The sequence below is a fragment of the Chionomys nivalis genome, chromosome 1 (assembly GCF_950005125.1).
Source record: "Chionomys nivalis chromosome 1, mChiNiv1.1, whole genome shotgun sequence".
Classification (NCBI taxonomy): domain Eukaryota; kingdom Metazoa; phylum Chordata; class Mammalia; order Rodentia; family Cricetidae; genus Chionomys; species Chionomys nivalis.
The window spans coordinates 81,084,644-81,099,215 of NC_080086.1; the positions used below are offsets into that span (position 1 = coordinate 81,084,644).

Genomic DNA, 14,572 nt, shown 5'->3' on the forward strand with positions numbered 1-14,572 from the left:
TCTTTGATCTGCTGTGTTTACCATTGCTTTGATATGAAAGCTTCTCTCATCTCAAACTTAATTTTTCCCCATGATTTACAGAGTGAATTCTTGGCTGATCTTTGTTTATGTTTCATTTTGAGTCTGGAATCTGGAGCTCAATGTTCACTCAGCATGAATGACTTTACACATAAATGATAATAAACCCAATTAGCCTCAATTTTCTTTCTCATATCTTCTTTTCTTCACTCCACCGATCATTTCTTTGACCAAATGTTTTCTTACTCTAAGTTTCTTTGCTGTTGTAAATTTTTAAACATATTTTACCATTTTCCTAGTACCATTAAACTGAGATAGCTTTCCTAACACTTCTACAAAAGCAAACTGGTTTAAAATGTCTTGGATTTTACCACAAAGTAGTTATTAGAGTACCTATTAGATTTCTGTTGGAGAGGTATAAGCTGATGTCTTTCAGTGATCATTCATTCTGCCCATAGTGCTATTTTTGTCTGTTGATTGTCACTAGCCACTCACACACACTGCTCAGACATTTCCTTATGTATTTGCTGACTGCTTTGCATGGCCCCTCCAGGCCAGACCAGCTGTTCAAAATGTATAAACCAGACTTTTACAGTGTGATCTGAGCTGCTTCAGATAGGCAGGGGGAGCAAGATGGAGTCACAGACACAGGTTCTCATGTTCCTGCTGCTCTGGGTGTCTGGTGAGAAATTTAAAAGCAGTATAATCTTTTTTAGAGTCAATTATTTGTATATAAAAATTTAAAGTATGTGTTAGTATTTCTTATAATATTTTGTGAGATATACACTGACAAGGTGACACTGTAAGTTTATTACATGATAAACTTCAGCTGTTACTATATTTTGTGTTTGCATATTACAAATCTTCATGTTGTATTCCTTATTAAAGGTGCCTGTGCGGGTATTGTGATGACCCAGTCTCCATCCTTCATTGCTGTGTCATTAGGAGAGAAGGTCACCATCAGCTGCAAGTCCAGTCAGAGTCTTTTTGACAGTGAAGATGACAAAAACTACTTGTTCTGGTACCAGCAGAAACCAGGGCAGTCTCCTAAACTGCTAATCTCCTGGGCATCCAATCGGTACACTGGGGTCCCTGATCGTTTCACAGGCAGTGGATCTGAGACAGATTTCACTCTCACCATCAGTAGTGTCCAGGCTGAAGATTTGGCAGATTATTACTGTATGCAAGCTAATGAGGATCCTACCACAGTGCTTCAGCCTCCAACAAAAACTTCTGAGAATCTCAACAGCTGCCTGTACCACAGGCTGCCCTGCACCTGTAAACTTCTCCTTTCTGACTAGGAGACAGTGAGCTTGAAACTATGATTCAGTGTCTCTTCGTCTTTTGGTATGAAAATCCTTATGTGAAAATGCAGAGAAGAACTCAGTATTGTCTTTCTTTTCCTTCTGTAATAAAATACCACAAACTCTGCTACTTGGATATGAAAGACTTATCTTTCTATAGTTCAGTTCTGGTGTCCTTCATAAGACTCTTTGGAATGTAGTGATGACGACAAACTGTATTTTTTTTTTTTTTTTTTGGCAGCTGTGAGAAAGTATGTTTCCTACTTATCCAGATTCTAGAGTAGTTTCTTACTTCCTTACTGGTGTCTGTTTCTTCTGTTTTTTTCTTTTCATTTTTTACTAAATTTTAGTTGATTAAGCTTTTCTGTGTCAATGTGAATGTGCATTTGTGTGTTGTGTTTAAATGTTTGCATATTTCTAGGTGCACATGACATGGCCTAGTTGTGAAGTTTAGAGAACAACTTAGATTTGTTTGTCATTTTTTTTCATTCAAGTTCTGGGAATAAAACAGGTTTGACATCAGGATTTGTGTCAAGTTTCTTTGAAATGTGAACCATTATGCTGTCCATTAAAATCTTTTTTTAATTGATTTTTCTTGATCGCTACAGTTTTCTCTGCTTCCCACCCTGCCTCTTCCCTGCCCTTCAACCCTCCCCCAAGTTTCTTATGATCCAAATTTACTCAGAAGATCTTGTATTTTTCTATTTCCCATATAGATTAGATCCATGCATCAATCTAAATTCATTATAAACAGTTTTCTTAAGAGAAGTTTTTTCCAGTATATCATATATTTGACAATATGTGCTAAACTTCCCCATTTCTCATTACCTTTATTGCTGTATTTTCTTCTCCTGTCTACTTTATGCTTTTATCTCTGTCTCTCATACTTTTACACACCCATTCCCACTTATACCTTCATACACATACACTATCAAAATACTATGCACACAAAAAGGAAAGATCATCTCAATCATGAGAGCACAGACAAAATGTTAGTGGAAAGAGAAGAGTAGATGAATAATGATTACCAGGAAAAAGATATGAGTATTCCAGTGCTGCAAGTCAATAACTCCAATACATTTGAAGAGCAGGTGCAAAGGAAAAGAAACTAACAAAAATCTAGCACACCAAGAAACTGCAGAAAAGGATAGAAAGTAATAAGCATCTATTAATAATCATATGTGACCACAATTAAGCAAAAATGATACACATATTTTTGACCTAGGTTAAAAACTGTTTCCAACTGTCTGTTTTCCCCAGAAAACACATCTAACTGATAACAATATACATGTTCTGAGAGTCAAAATATGAAAGCAAATCTAGCAAGGAAACGGGGGCCCAAAACCAAGCTGGCACAGCTCTGTTGATATCTCTTACATTAGAATCTGAACAAATCTGAATCAAACAGATAAAACCAGTCATAAGGTAAATGATTCACTAATAACAATTGCAAATGCATACACATCAAACTTTGGGGCTCAAGTTTCATATAACAATGTGGATAGATATTGGGAGGCCCTCCTGGTTGAAGCTTTCAGTCTTCCATAGCCTGGCATTACTCTGTGAGCTTGGCAAAATGGAGACGTCCCTCCACCCCAACTACCTCCCTAGTGGAGGGCACCCTGTTCTCTGCCTGACCTAATTTGGAACTGTCTCTTGTCCCAAATGCCTGATTTATCTCTCGTATGACCATTAAAATAGATCTCTGCAAAAGATTTGCCTGTGTTGACCAAGGTTATTTGATATTGTGCTTGGACCTTTTTGATAGGACTGTTCTTCCACCTATGATAACTAAGACTTGTACTAGGTGCTTTATGATAGAATTGTGCTGTATAGTGCAAATTATGTGATGAGTCACGTAATTTCCCCTCTCTGTAAGCCAAAGAGGACTCCCAGAAACTACCACCCATAAGTCTATTTCTGTGGTGTTCACAGACAATCCAAAGTTCCAAAGTTTCAAGTCAATACTTCTGCCATTTTGTCATTTTGGACAGGTGATAAGGAAAAGGGGGACCCCATAGTTAGAATGGATATGGAAGTTCAGATTTATTTTGATAAAATAGCAGAGGGTAATTTCTGCACACTGTTCTCTTCCTTAGATTCAAACTAAAAACTACCAGGAAAATTTAAGCTATACTGAAGGAGAAATGAATAGCCACCATGACATCTAAAATAAATCCCATTAATTTATCTATCTATCATGTATACATCTGTATTATATATCTTTCATAGTATCACATCAACCTTCTATGAAAAAAAAACAGATTTCATTTTAAGCCACAATGTAAGTCTTAAATCAAATAAGAGAATCTAAACTGAAACTAGAATCACAGAAAAAAAATATAAGAACTAAATAATTAATTGGATATTTCACAGTAGCCTCTAAAATTATCATTGATTTATTGAAGAAATCAAAGAGAAAAACAGCCAATACCTAGAATCAAATGAAAATGAGAGCACAACTTCCCTGAATCTTTGGGTGGCAGCTATGTGATACTGAGAAGAAAGTTTATGGCTTTGAATGGCTACATTAAAAACCAGAAAGACCTCAAGTAAATGACCAAATTCAGAGATCTCAAATAAGCACTTATAGATGAGCCTCAATATCTAATGAAGTAATCAAATCAAACCAGAGTCAGTCAATCATAGGAGGTGATAAATATTAATACAGAAATTAATGATATGGAGATTAAAATAGCAATATGTAAAAGTATTCATTGAGTTTGTTTTTGAATAAACAGATGTACAACAGCATGCAAACTGACCTAGAGAAAAAGAAGATAACATAAATTAATAAAATCAGAGACAGAAGGCATAAGCTTATAACAGATGGAAATGAAATTCTGATGATCACTAAGTAGTGTATAGAAATCTTATACTTGTCCCCCAAACTGAAAAACATAGAATAGGTATGTTTTAACACACAAATTATATATTAAATAAAAAGTAACAACAACTTCAACAGAAACATAACAAACAACACTGTTGAAGTGGAAATAAAATGTCTATCAAAATTTTTCAAGCAGAACTTGGAAACATAATGGAAATCCATCATATAACTTTTTTAAAAACTGGAAACTGAAATAAATATTCTTAAACATCAAAATGCTAAGTTAGCAGACAAGAAGAATGACAAAGACGGTCAGAACCTCCAGTATATAGACTTCCAGGTAGAGAAGACAAATGCCAAAGCAAAGTTGGCGAGAATTGAGTAAAAACTGGCAGAAAAAGGGAGAGAGTTACAAGACATCTTGAAAACTCTGGAGAGCCTTCAAGGAGAGAAGAATGATGTTGTCTAGGCAGATTTCCCGAACCTGAGATGAGACTTCTGCCAAAAGCCTGAAACGAAGAATTGCACCCAAATAGGGGATGTGTAAACTTTTAACCAGGAAACATGCATGGCAAATTGTACCATAAACATTCCTTTAGTGGTTCCCATATTTGAAAGGTTCAAAGAGTAAACTGTAGAATGAGAAGTGAGCTAGACCGATTTGTATCATAGAAAAATAAACTGAGGATGGAATCTGAATCATCAATAGAGCAGCTTGAAAACTCCATTAAAAGGGTCAAAGATGGCACTGCTGGATACATTGGTATCCTCAACATATCTCATCACAGAGAAAATACATTAGAAAGTTCCTCTCCCAAAGTTGCCAAACTAAATCACAAATTCAAAACTGAAGAGGTACTTATAAAACATTTCCAAAGTCAAGTGAATGATTTTGGGGGTAAATAAGAAACTTTGTCTTTCTCAAGATTCAAAAGAAATCCTACAGAACAGTTTTTTTTTTTTTAATCTCTTTGGAGTATTTGAAAGAAGTCAATGAAGCCCATACACCAGGGATGAAACATTTCATGGGCTTATAGAGGATGAATAGGAAGATGGAAATAGAGCATTGAGAACAAGGAGTACAGAAACTAATACAGAAAACACACCCCGTAGTAGAAACTGAGCACAACGCGGAAGTTAAAAATTGAAGAAACTTGCACAGCTAAAGTAGCGGCAGCTACACAAATTCCACATAGTAACAGACTATGTACTAGATGTTGTGTGGGAGCTGCAGTGTTTTAGGTGTGCCAGTTGCACTTGTAGATGAAGTAATTGCATCAAGAGTTTTAGTTGGAACTTGGAATCGTGTGATCTTTTTGGATGTCAGATGAAAATGTGCCACTGTTGGAACAGCTTTTGAAAAATAAGGATTCATATACAGGGATATGGGAACACCACCAGTGAAACATGTCAGAATACACTGAGCCTACAGGACACTTAGTAAACCTTAGCAAGGATTACTCCAAAAGGGCTTTCTCCTAGGCTACAGAGGAAAAGAGAAGAATTCTTCTTTACTCACATTTGGTATATTAGTTGTACACATAACATTTTCTGTACAAGAGAAAATCAGTTCTTTCTTATGAAATGGGTGGAGGAATGTGGGCCTCCTAATGTGAACAATCTCAGAAACTATTAACTGAGCTTTAGACATCCTCAATAATTTAGATGACAGTTGTAATTCTTTACAGGGAAACAGCATGTTCTCTTGGGCTTTTTGGACCTAATATAAAGCGACAAGTAATGGTGTAGATTAATGTATCCCTTAATGTAGGCCAGGTCTAGTAAGTGGCAGTAATAATTTTAGGCAAGTCCAAAGTTATAAGTAATATAAGCTTTGTCATTTCTGTTGAAAAAGGGATATTAGGACCAACAAAAATAAATAAAAATAAGCATTCAATAGCTAGTTTATTTTATAATCAAAATTTTAAAAATAAATCTCAAAAAAGTGAGAAAGTGGTTCATCAATGCTGCAGCCTGTTTGTTTTCAAGCATCTCTGCCAGTCTGTCTTGTGCCCCCTTGCTGGAGAGGGAGCAGCCCAGGTAGGCACACTGGTGTCTGCACTGGGTGCTGCTACTCATGAATATAAAAGATGCAGGCGACATAAGGACACCTGGTTCCTCTTAGCACCAGGCAGCATGGTAAGAGCTACATAGTAAATTTTAATTTTTAGACATGTTAAAATGTAAAAAAAAAGTGTAAGTCTTTAGAATGTATTTTAAATTAATAGCACATTTTGATTGGTACTATATTCTCACTGCACTTGAAAGTAAATGTAATTCAAATGTAATCCTAGCAAAGTAAGATTATTCATAAAGAACAGGTGAACAAGTCTTTGATAACACATGGGCAAAAGCCCTGACATATAGCACCTTTTAAATAAAAAGAATTAACTATAGTCTCAGTGCCAATATTTTGTAACGTAGTCTCTTTTTGGTAGTGGAATAAAAAAAAACATTATTTTCATTTTTTTCTTGTGTAAAATTTTAAAATTGTATTACAAATTGTACTTTAAAAAAAAGAGTGATATACAAGACCTATGGATGCTTTTCAGAATTTAGACAGACCTTTAATGAAGAGTTAACATTAACATTAGTGGAACTCTTCCATGCCACTGAAAAGTAAGGAATAACACCATACTCATTGTGTGGAAGAAGCATTACCAAGATGACAAAATGAAGATTAAAAGGGGAAAAAAGTCAGAAAGGAGAGACCAATTTAACTGATTAACACAAGGATGTCCTAATTCTTGTAATGGAAATCTTAAAAAAAAAAATGAGTCTTCTACACTTTAACCAAGTTATTTTCATTTCAGATATGAAAGGTTGCTACAAAAACAAAAATATTAATTTCAGTCTAACGCTAAGTTCTTTTGAAACAGAAATCCTGCCATTATCTTAGTCAATGCAGAACAATCATTTAAATTCATTATAAAATCCTTGAATGGACCAGGAATAGAAGGCTTTCCTTAAATATAACTAAGAATAGAGGTCACAAGTACTGGCATGTGCAACCCTGTCTGCAGCTTCTGCTGGAAAAAGACAGAATACTTGGTTTCTATTGTGAACACCATGAGAGACAAAGTCAACTGTTCATTTTCTTACAAAATTGGAGATTGTCATCGTGGAGACAGATGTTTTCAGTTGCACAATAAACTGACACATAGCCAGACCATATTGATTGAAAATAACAAACAAATCCACAAACAGTGCCCAGAAAAATTATGGTTCACAATGTTCTATGAATGACATGTAAACACAGGAGCACTGTGATGGATTATTCATGAAGCCATCACTGATGTAGATACAAAGTAGTGATTCACATAAACGTCTGCAACTCCCCGGGAGCCTACCTTGTTGGAACATACGTGTCAAACTTCTCCTTGAAGAGGACGCAGAGAATGTTGTGAAGAATTTGAATAACCCTGGTTTAATAAGCAGGAGACCCACATACAACTGTCCTGTTTATCTAATTTCAGAAAAGTCTGCTACCTCCAGTTTGAAATAGGAGAGTTCACAAAAGAGGCTCTTTCGATTTCATGTATCTGGAACATCTCGAGAGCAGCTAAGTGATATGTGTGGATGCCAGCTAAAAAAGCCTAGATCTAGGTCTCCATCACTGAAGCTACATTAATGATCCAGAGACCAAGGACCTTATAGCAACAGATGTGGTAGAAGATGAGAGAATGAAAAATCTGGGCAATTCTAAGCCAAGCTGTTTTTATTGTGTGTCTGCTAGACAGTGTTGAGTTGATTGACAAGCCATTTAACAATGAAATTATATAATAATAATAACAACAATAAAACAGATATTTTTCTGTAAGAAATTTGTAATCATGCAGTATGACAAGATAAAACAAAAACAAAGATTATGAATGCAGCAATATCATTATAGTTACAGTAGGTAGTGACAAAGAACAACTGCTTCACAAGTCTGAGATGAGAACAGGGTGCATTCCCACTCTCTTCATCTTATTCAATGTAATCCTCAAACCTCAGTCATAGAAAAGAGGAAGGAGGGAGAAATAAAAGGGATAGAAATAGCAAATGATGTAGTGAAATTTCCACAGCAAGTTTTTTGTTTTTTACTTAAAATACCATCAAAGCTCAACCAGAAAACTCTTAGACCTGAAAATACTATCAGCAAAGAGCAGAATATAAACAAAAGTCAGCATTCAAGAATCAGTAGGTTTTCTGTAAAATAGAAATAAACTTCCTAAGAAAAAAGTCAGGGTAAATTCCATTAACAATTAATTTCAAAACACAATATCTAGAAACCAGTTTAAACAAGAAAGTTAAAGATCCCTACAATGAAATCATTTAGACATGGAATAATGAAGTTGAAGAAAATAGAGGGTGAGAAAATCTTTGACATTCCATAGTAGACATAACCATGCAGACTTTGGTAACAGTGTGATTGATACAAGAATGATATATATATATATCAATATCCCAGAAACTTCGGTCAGAGAGATGGAAAAATAGTGATGAAAATAATCTCATGCCCATCTAATGAAGTGAGTATGACAGTGTTAATTTATGCAATAACTTAAGAATCTTAATTTGAATTACATTGAAAGGCTAAAACTCTGTTTGTGAAATCAAGAAGAAAAGGAGATAATGAGTTTAATGTTGGCTTAGTTTTGGAAGCTGTGCTCCATGGGAGAAATATGTGAGATTGTTGTGAGGTAGTTTATTAGGACAGGAGTGTTTGGATCAAAGCTGAACATCTTGTGGAAAGGAAAGAGGAGGATATCACAGACACATTGTCTACATGAGCACATGATTAGAGAGATCAAACTTTCTCAGTGTCCCTATGTCCATCCATGTTTCTTCACCAAACAAAATAACAGCCTGAAGACCAATGCTTTACTTAACGACCTTATGAGGACAATCAAGTTGCAATGAATTGCAGTCCTTGATTAGGGAGCACTGAGCTTCAATCAGTTTCTTGAGTTATAATGGTATTATGTGAGGATGTGAGGGTCTGAGACATTTCTATCTGTCAAATACCTGGAAATAGAAATGACCAACTTGCCCTCACATTGTCACTACCTCCAGTTCAGGTGCCATAGAGAAGGGAAATGCTGATTATGAAAGAGTGCCAATTCCTAGCTAATCTGATGTTTTTATTAAAAGCTGTAGTTGTATGTGGAACTGATAGTATGCTGAGTGTCCAAAGGGTCACAAAGCCCAGCATCATTATCTTCCATGGGTTTTATAGTAGGGACATTATCAGAATGTCCATCATTCTGTCCACAGAATGTCCACCATTTTGTCAACAGAACAACGTGGGCTCCTAAGCTGTTAGCTGATTGACGGGAACTATGCTTGTGAGGCTATGTTTGTTTTACACGGTAAAAGCTTCCTCCACTTGTGAAGGCTTTTTGTGGACTTAGTATTGACTTTGGAATGAGAAGATGGAGAGATCTGTCTCACTCTCAGTGATACTTGTTCATTACAAATTAACATTTCCATCCCCATTTTTCATTTTAGTCTCACAGCTCATTGCTTGTTTGGTTCCTTAAGACATTTATTTAAAGCTTCTTAGTGAAGCCAATTTCCTCTTCTAATCTGAACACAGAACATGTTCATTTTTCTCAATCTTATTGAATCCAATTATATTCTCTTTTTGAGAAGTATCTACTCAAATGCAATGTATATTGTTGTTATAAGATACAAAAATTAGTTTAGGATAAAGATATGGATCAGTGGAGAAGAGTCCTTCCTGGACTTTTAGTAAAAATAGGCTCAGTTCCTAGCATCCATATGCTAGCATCCATATTCACAGCCATCTGCCAAAATAGGTTCAAGGGGTACAATGACCTCTTTTAGAATTCAAATGCAAAAACCACAGATGTGATACATGCAGAAAAATGTTCAAATACACATAAAATAAATGATCTGGGCAGTGGTGGCACAATCTTTAATTCCAGCACTCAGGAGGCAAAAGTAGGTGGATTTCTGTGAGATTGAGGCCAGCCTGGTCTAAAAGATCTAGTTCCAGAACAGGCTACACAGCTACAGAAAAACGTTGTCTCAGAGAAACAAAAAGAATAAATATAAAGTTATCTCAATAGTTTAATTCTGAGGGATCACCATGCTTCTGCAACCTATATCCATTAGTGCAGTCAGAGTAATTGCATTTGACTACTCACCTGTACCCCAGAATAACAGAAAATGACAATCACAAAAGGCCAGCCAAAATATCGTCTGGGATACAGTACTGACAACATTCTAGAGAATTCTTTGTTATTCCTAACTGCCATAGGGTGACACAAGAGCAGGTGTCCTTTGAGCACCAAGTCAAGTTTTTTCTGAGCTGATTTGCATATTGAGACTTTAGCTAGGCACAGATTACTGAGTGACTTTAAAGACAGCTTGTCAGTGACTAAGAAACAGCCTCTAGTCAAGCTCGCATGGGTTCAGGTGCTCTCGCTTTGGGTACTGAGACTCTGGGTTCCGGGTGAGAGCCTGAAGTGCTAGGAGCAGCCACTATGGCTATCATTGCTTTTCATGCTTTGATGTTTTGTCGATTGAAATTAAGGCATCTAAATAGTATTAAATTTCCATTTTCCTTTATGGTTTCTCAGAGTATAGCTCATAACTGCTGTTATAGATTCCACATACATGATAACATCATATTGAGTGAGGTAACCCAGACCCAGAAAGACATAAATCACATGTACTCACTCAAAAGTGATTTTTAAATATAAACCAAAGTAAAACAGTCGACAAATAACAATCCCAGAGAACCTAGACAGCAATGGGGACCTTAAGAGAGACATTTATGGATCTAATCTACATGGGAAATAAAAAAAAAAGACAAGATCTCCTGAGTAAATTGAGAGCATGGAGACTAATGGAGATGGTTGAAGGGAAGGAGAGGGTAAGAGAAGGGAACAGAGAAAAATGTATACCTCAATAAAATCAATAAAATTAAGAACCACATACATGATGGTTTTACACTTGGGTGCTTTTAGTAAATGTGATAACAAGGTGTTTATCATTTTAGGTTCCCCTGGGGACGTTGTTCTGCCCCCGTCTCCCACTTCAATACCTGTTTCTCTAGAGTAGAGGGCCATTATCTCCTTTAGGGCCAGTAAGAGTGTCACTGAATATGACATTAGTTATATGCATTGGAACTAACAGAGAAATCAGGACAGCTTCCCAAGGTTCTCATCTCTTCTGCATCTAACCTAGCTTCTGTGTACCCTGCCAGGTTCAGTGGCAGTGGGTATGAAACAGACATCACCCTCACCCTCCATCCTGTGGAATCTGAAGACACTACAAACTATTTCTGTCAACAGAAAATGAGCTTCATTCCACAGTGCTCCAGGGCTAAATAAACTTCTATAAAGTTCCAGAGCACAGCAGAACTTGTTAGAACTTGTTAGACACCGACTGGAGCAGATTTATTCATCTGTCATATTTTTTACCTTGAGATTGGCAACTTCCTTAATCTACATTCTGCTTAACTCTTTCTTATGATGGTGTTAAAAGTTGACAAAGGAGATCAGAATACGCCTATCAGAAATAAATTAACACTTTTACCTGAAAGGTAAATGTATAAAATTATATAATTAATGCAAAAAATGGGAAATTCATGCTACATAAATGCATATTAAATTTCCAATAATCATCTTTGCTTAATGCTAAAATATTAATGTCAGATAACTACAATGATTCCAATATCAAATGTCGAGGCTATCTTGCAAGTACTTGATTAATAACATATATTTTGAAAGATTGTCACCATCCACAAATTAGTTTGGCCTAGAACTTGGACCCCAAGCTGTCCTCAAATGTATAATTCTTATGTTTATGCCTCTCCAGTTCTGGGATTAAAGATGTTAATCTTAACTTTTTGCCTTTATGTTTTATTTGTTTATTTTTTTGTCCCTTGTACTTTACATATAGTACTAGCTTTATAATTTACTTTTTACATATTCTTTCAAAGTTCACCAACCTAAATTCCAGGTGTATTCTGTGATTTCCATTATTGCTTCTAATTTTCATTCATACTCAAACTTTTTTTTGTATAACATCAGTCTATTGTACTGTGGTTTATTGATCTCTGTAAAATGATTACCCAATTTAAAATTGTTGGGGACCCTTCCCCAACTACCTCAGTTATCAATGGCCCTGGGTAGTGCTGCAGAAATCAGGACCCAGTAGGAGATACAACTGCATACTTTATTGCAACGTCAATGCTCTTTTTATAATACTCAAATTATGATTCAGACTAGGTTCCCATGAAAATAGTTTTATAAACTAGTAAATTGGTTGCAAATAATTTCAAGAGCTTCGTGCACTAGTTAATCTAAACAAAAAAGTCTTGTGTTATGGGACTAACTCTTGCTGTAATATACTATGTAAAAACACCTCATCAGAAGACAAACCACAACCTAATTGGAAACATTGAACTATATTGTACATCTGTGTTTTCAAGGACTGACTATTGTCAAGGCACTTTACTGATGGGAGAGGCTTGCTCCTTCCAACTTGGTTCGTCAAACCTATCAGATAGAATGCTACCTCCTGTCACCCCTGCACAGAGTTTCTATGCAATTCAAAACCAGCCCTCTACATAAGATGACTCTGTTCCCTTCTGAAGAGATATTTTTAATGTTCACTATATCAGGAAGACCTTTTTCACCCAGTTTCAATATGGCTAAGTTGTAAATTATCATAGAATATTCATTTTTCAAATAACCACTCTTGGTAAATATTACACTACAGCAAAGACTTTTTGAAAAAATATCGTTTGTTTTCTTCTTCTTCTATTTCCAGAAATTTATATTCTTCTTTCAGTTCCCTTAGTTGTGCATGTGATACTTGTTTGTTTCTGCAGCGTGTACCATTGATTTGGGATTTAAGATTTTCTCATCTCAATGTTAATGTTCTCCAGGATTTACATATAATGAATTCTGAGCTGCTCTGTGTTTAGTCTGGAAACTGGAACACACATCTGTGGCACTGTTCATTGTCCTCTGTATAAGAGTGGTTTTAAAAGTAGAAAAAAATAAGCAAATTTAACCTTAATTTATATTCTCTCTCTCTCTCTCTCTCCCTTTTTCCTCCTTCACCTTTTTTCTTTTATTGCATGTTTTTTACTCTAAGATTCTTTTATTGTGATATTTTGAACATATTTTATCATTTCTTTGGTAAACATTGTTATTCTTAGATAGCTTTCCTGATGTTTCTTCAAAACAAACAGATTTAAAAATATGGATTTTAAACCAAAGTTGTTATTAGAGTACCTAATTGATTTATGTTTGAGTGCTGTAAAATATTAGAATTCAGTGATTACTCACACTCCTCATGATGTTATTTTTCCCTGTTGATTGACACCAACTACTCACACACACTGCCCTTGCATTTCCTTATGTATTTGCTGACTGCTTTGCATGTTGTTCTCCAGCTCAATCCAACTTCCTAAAATTTATAAACTAAATAAGCCCTTTCAGTGAGAGCTGAGATACATCAGAGAGACAGAGAAAGCAAGATGGTGTCACAAATCCAGGTTATCATATCTCTGCTGCTCTGGGTGTCTGGTGAGAAATTCACAAGTACTATCATCTTTATAGAGTCACTTTTTAGTATATAAGAAATTTACAATGTGTGCTATGACAGAATATATCTTACACAATAATACTATGACAAAATGACATTACAAGAATATCAAATGACAAATTTCAACTGGTACTATATCTGTTTCTTCATATTATTTATCATCATTGTCTATTGCTGATGGCAGGTGGCGGTGCTGATATTGTGATGACCCAGTCTCCATCCTCACTGGCTGTGTCAGCAGGGGAGAAGGTCACCATAAGCTGCACGTCCAGTCAGAGTCTTTTAGACGATGACACTAACTACTTGGCTTGGTACCAGCAGAAACCAGGACAGGCTCCTAAACTACTGATCTATGGGGCATCCGATCGGTACCTTGGGGTCCTTGATCGTTTCACAGGCAATGGATCTAAGACAGATTTCACTCTCACCATTAACAGTGTCCAGGAGGAAGACCTGGCAGATTACTACTGTAAGCAGCACTATGATGCTCCTCCCACAGTGCTTCAGCCTCTAACAAAAACCTCAAATATTCTCAACAGCTGCCTGCACCACACAGCCCTAGACCTACATACTTCCCCTTGAGGCCTGAGGCTGGTGTGTTCAAACAGTAGTGTAAAAGTTTGAAGAGCCCAGCATAACATGAAGGGATCAATGTCTCGTATGTCATTAGGTATGAAAACACCTTTAAATGAAAATATTGCAAAGAACTCAATACTATCTTTCCATTCCACAAACTCTGCTGCTTGAATAGGAGGGATTTATCTTTTATATTTCTGGACTTCAGTGTCAAAAACAAGATGCTGTGGGCAGAAACAGTGAAGATGGCAAAGGTTTCAAAGTGTAGAAA

The 14,572-nt window shown here is 36.0% G+C and overlaps 2 gene segments (V, D, J or C); both read left to right on the plus strand.

The window, feature by feature from the left end:
• The first annotated feature begins 642 nt into the window (after positions 1-642).
• On the plus strand, positions 643-1,319 carry LOC130876247 (immunoglobulin kappa variable 4-1-like). The segment is given in 2 exon segments: positions 643-700; positions 907-1,319. Coding segments are annotated over 2 exon segments (462 nt in total).
• A 12,338-nt stretch (positions 1,320-13,657) lies between these two features.
• On the plus strand, positions 13,658-14,307 carry LOC130876314 (immunoglobulin kappa variable 4-1-like). The segment is given in 2 exon segments: positions 13,658-13,706; positions 13,910-14,307. Coding segments are annotated over 2 exon segments (447 nt in total).
• The last annotated feature ends 265 nt before the right edge of the window (positions 14,308-14,572 follow it).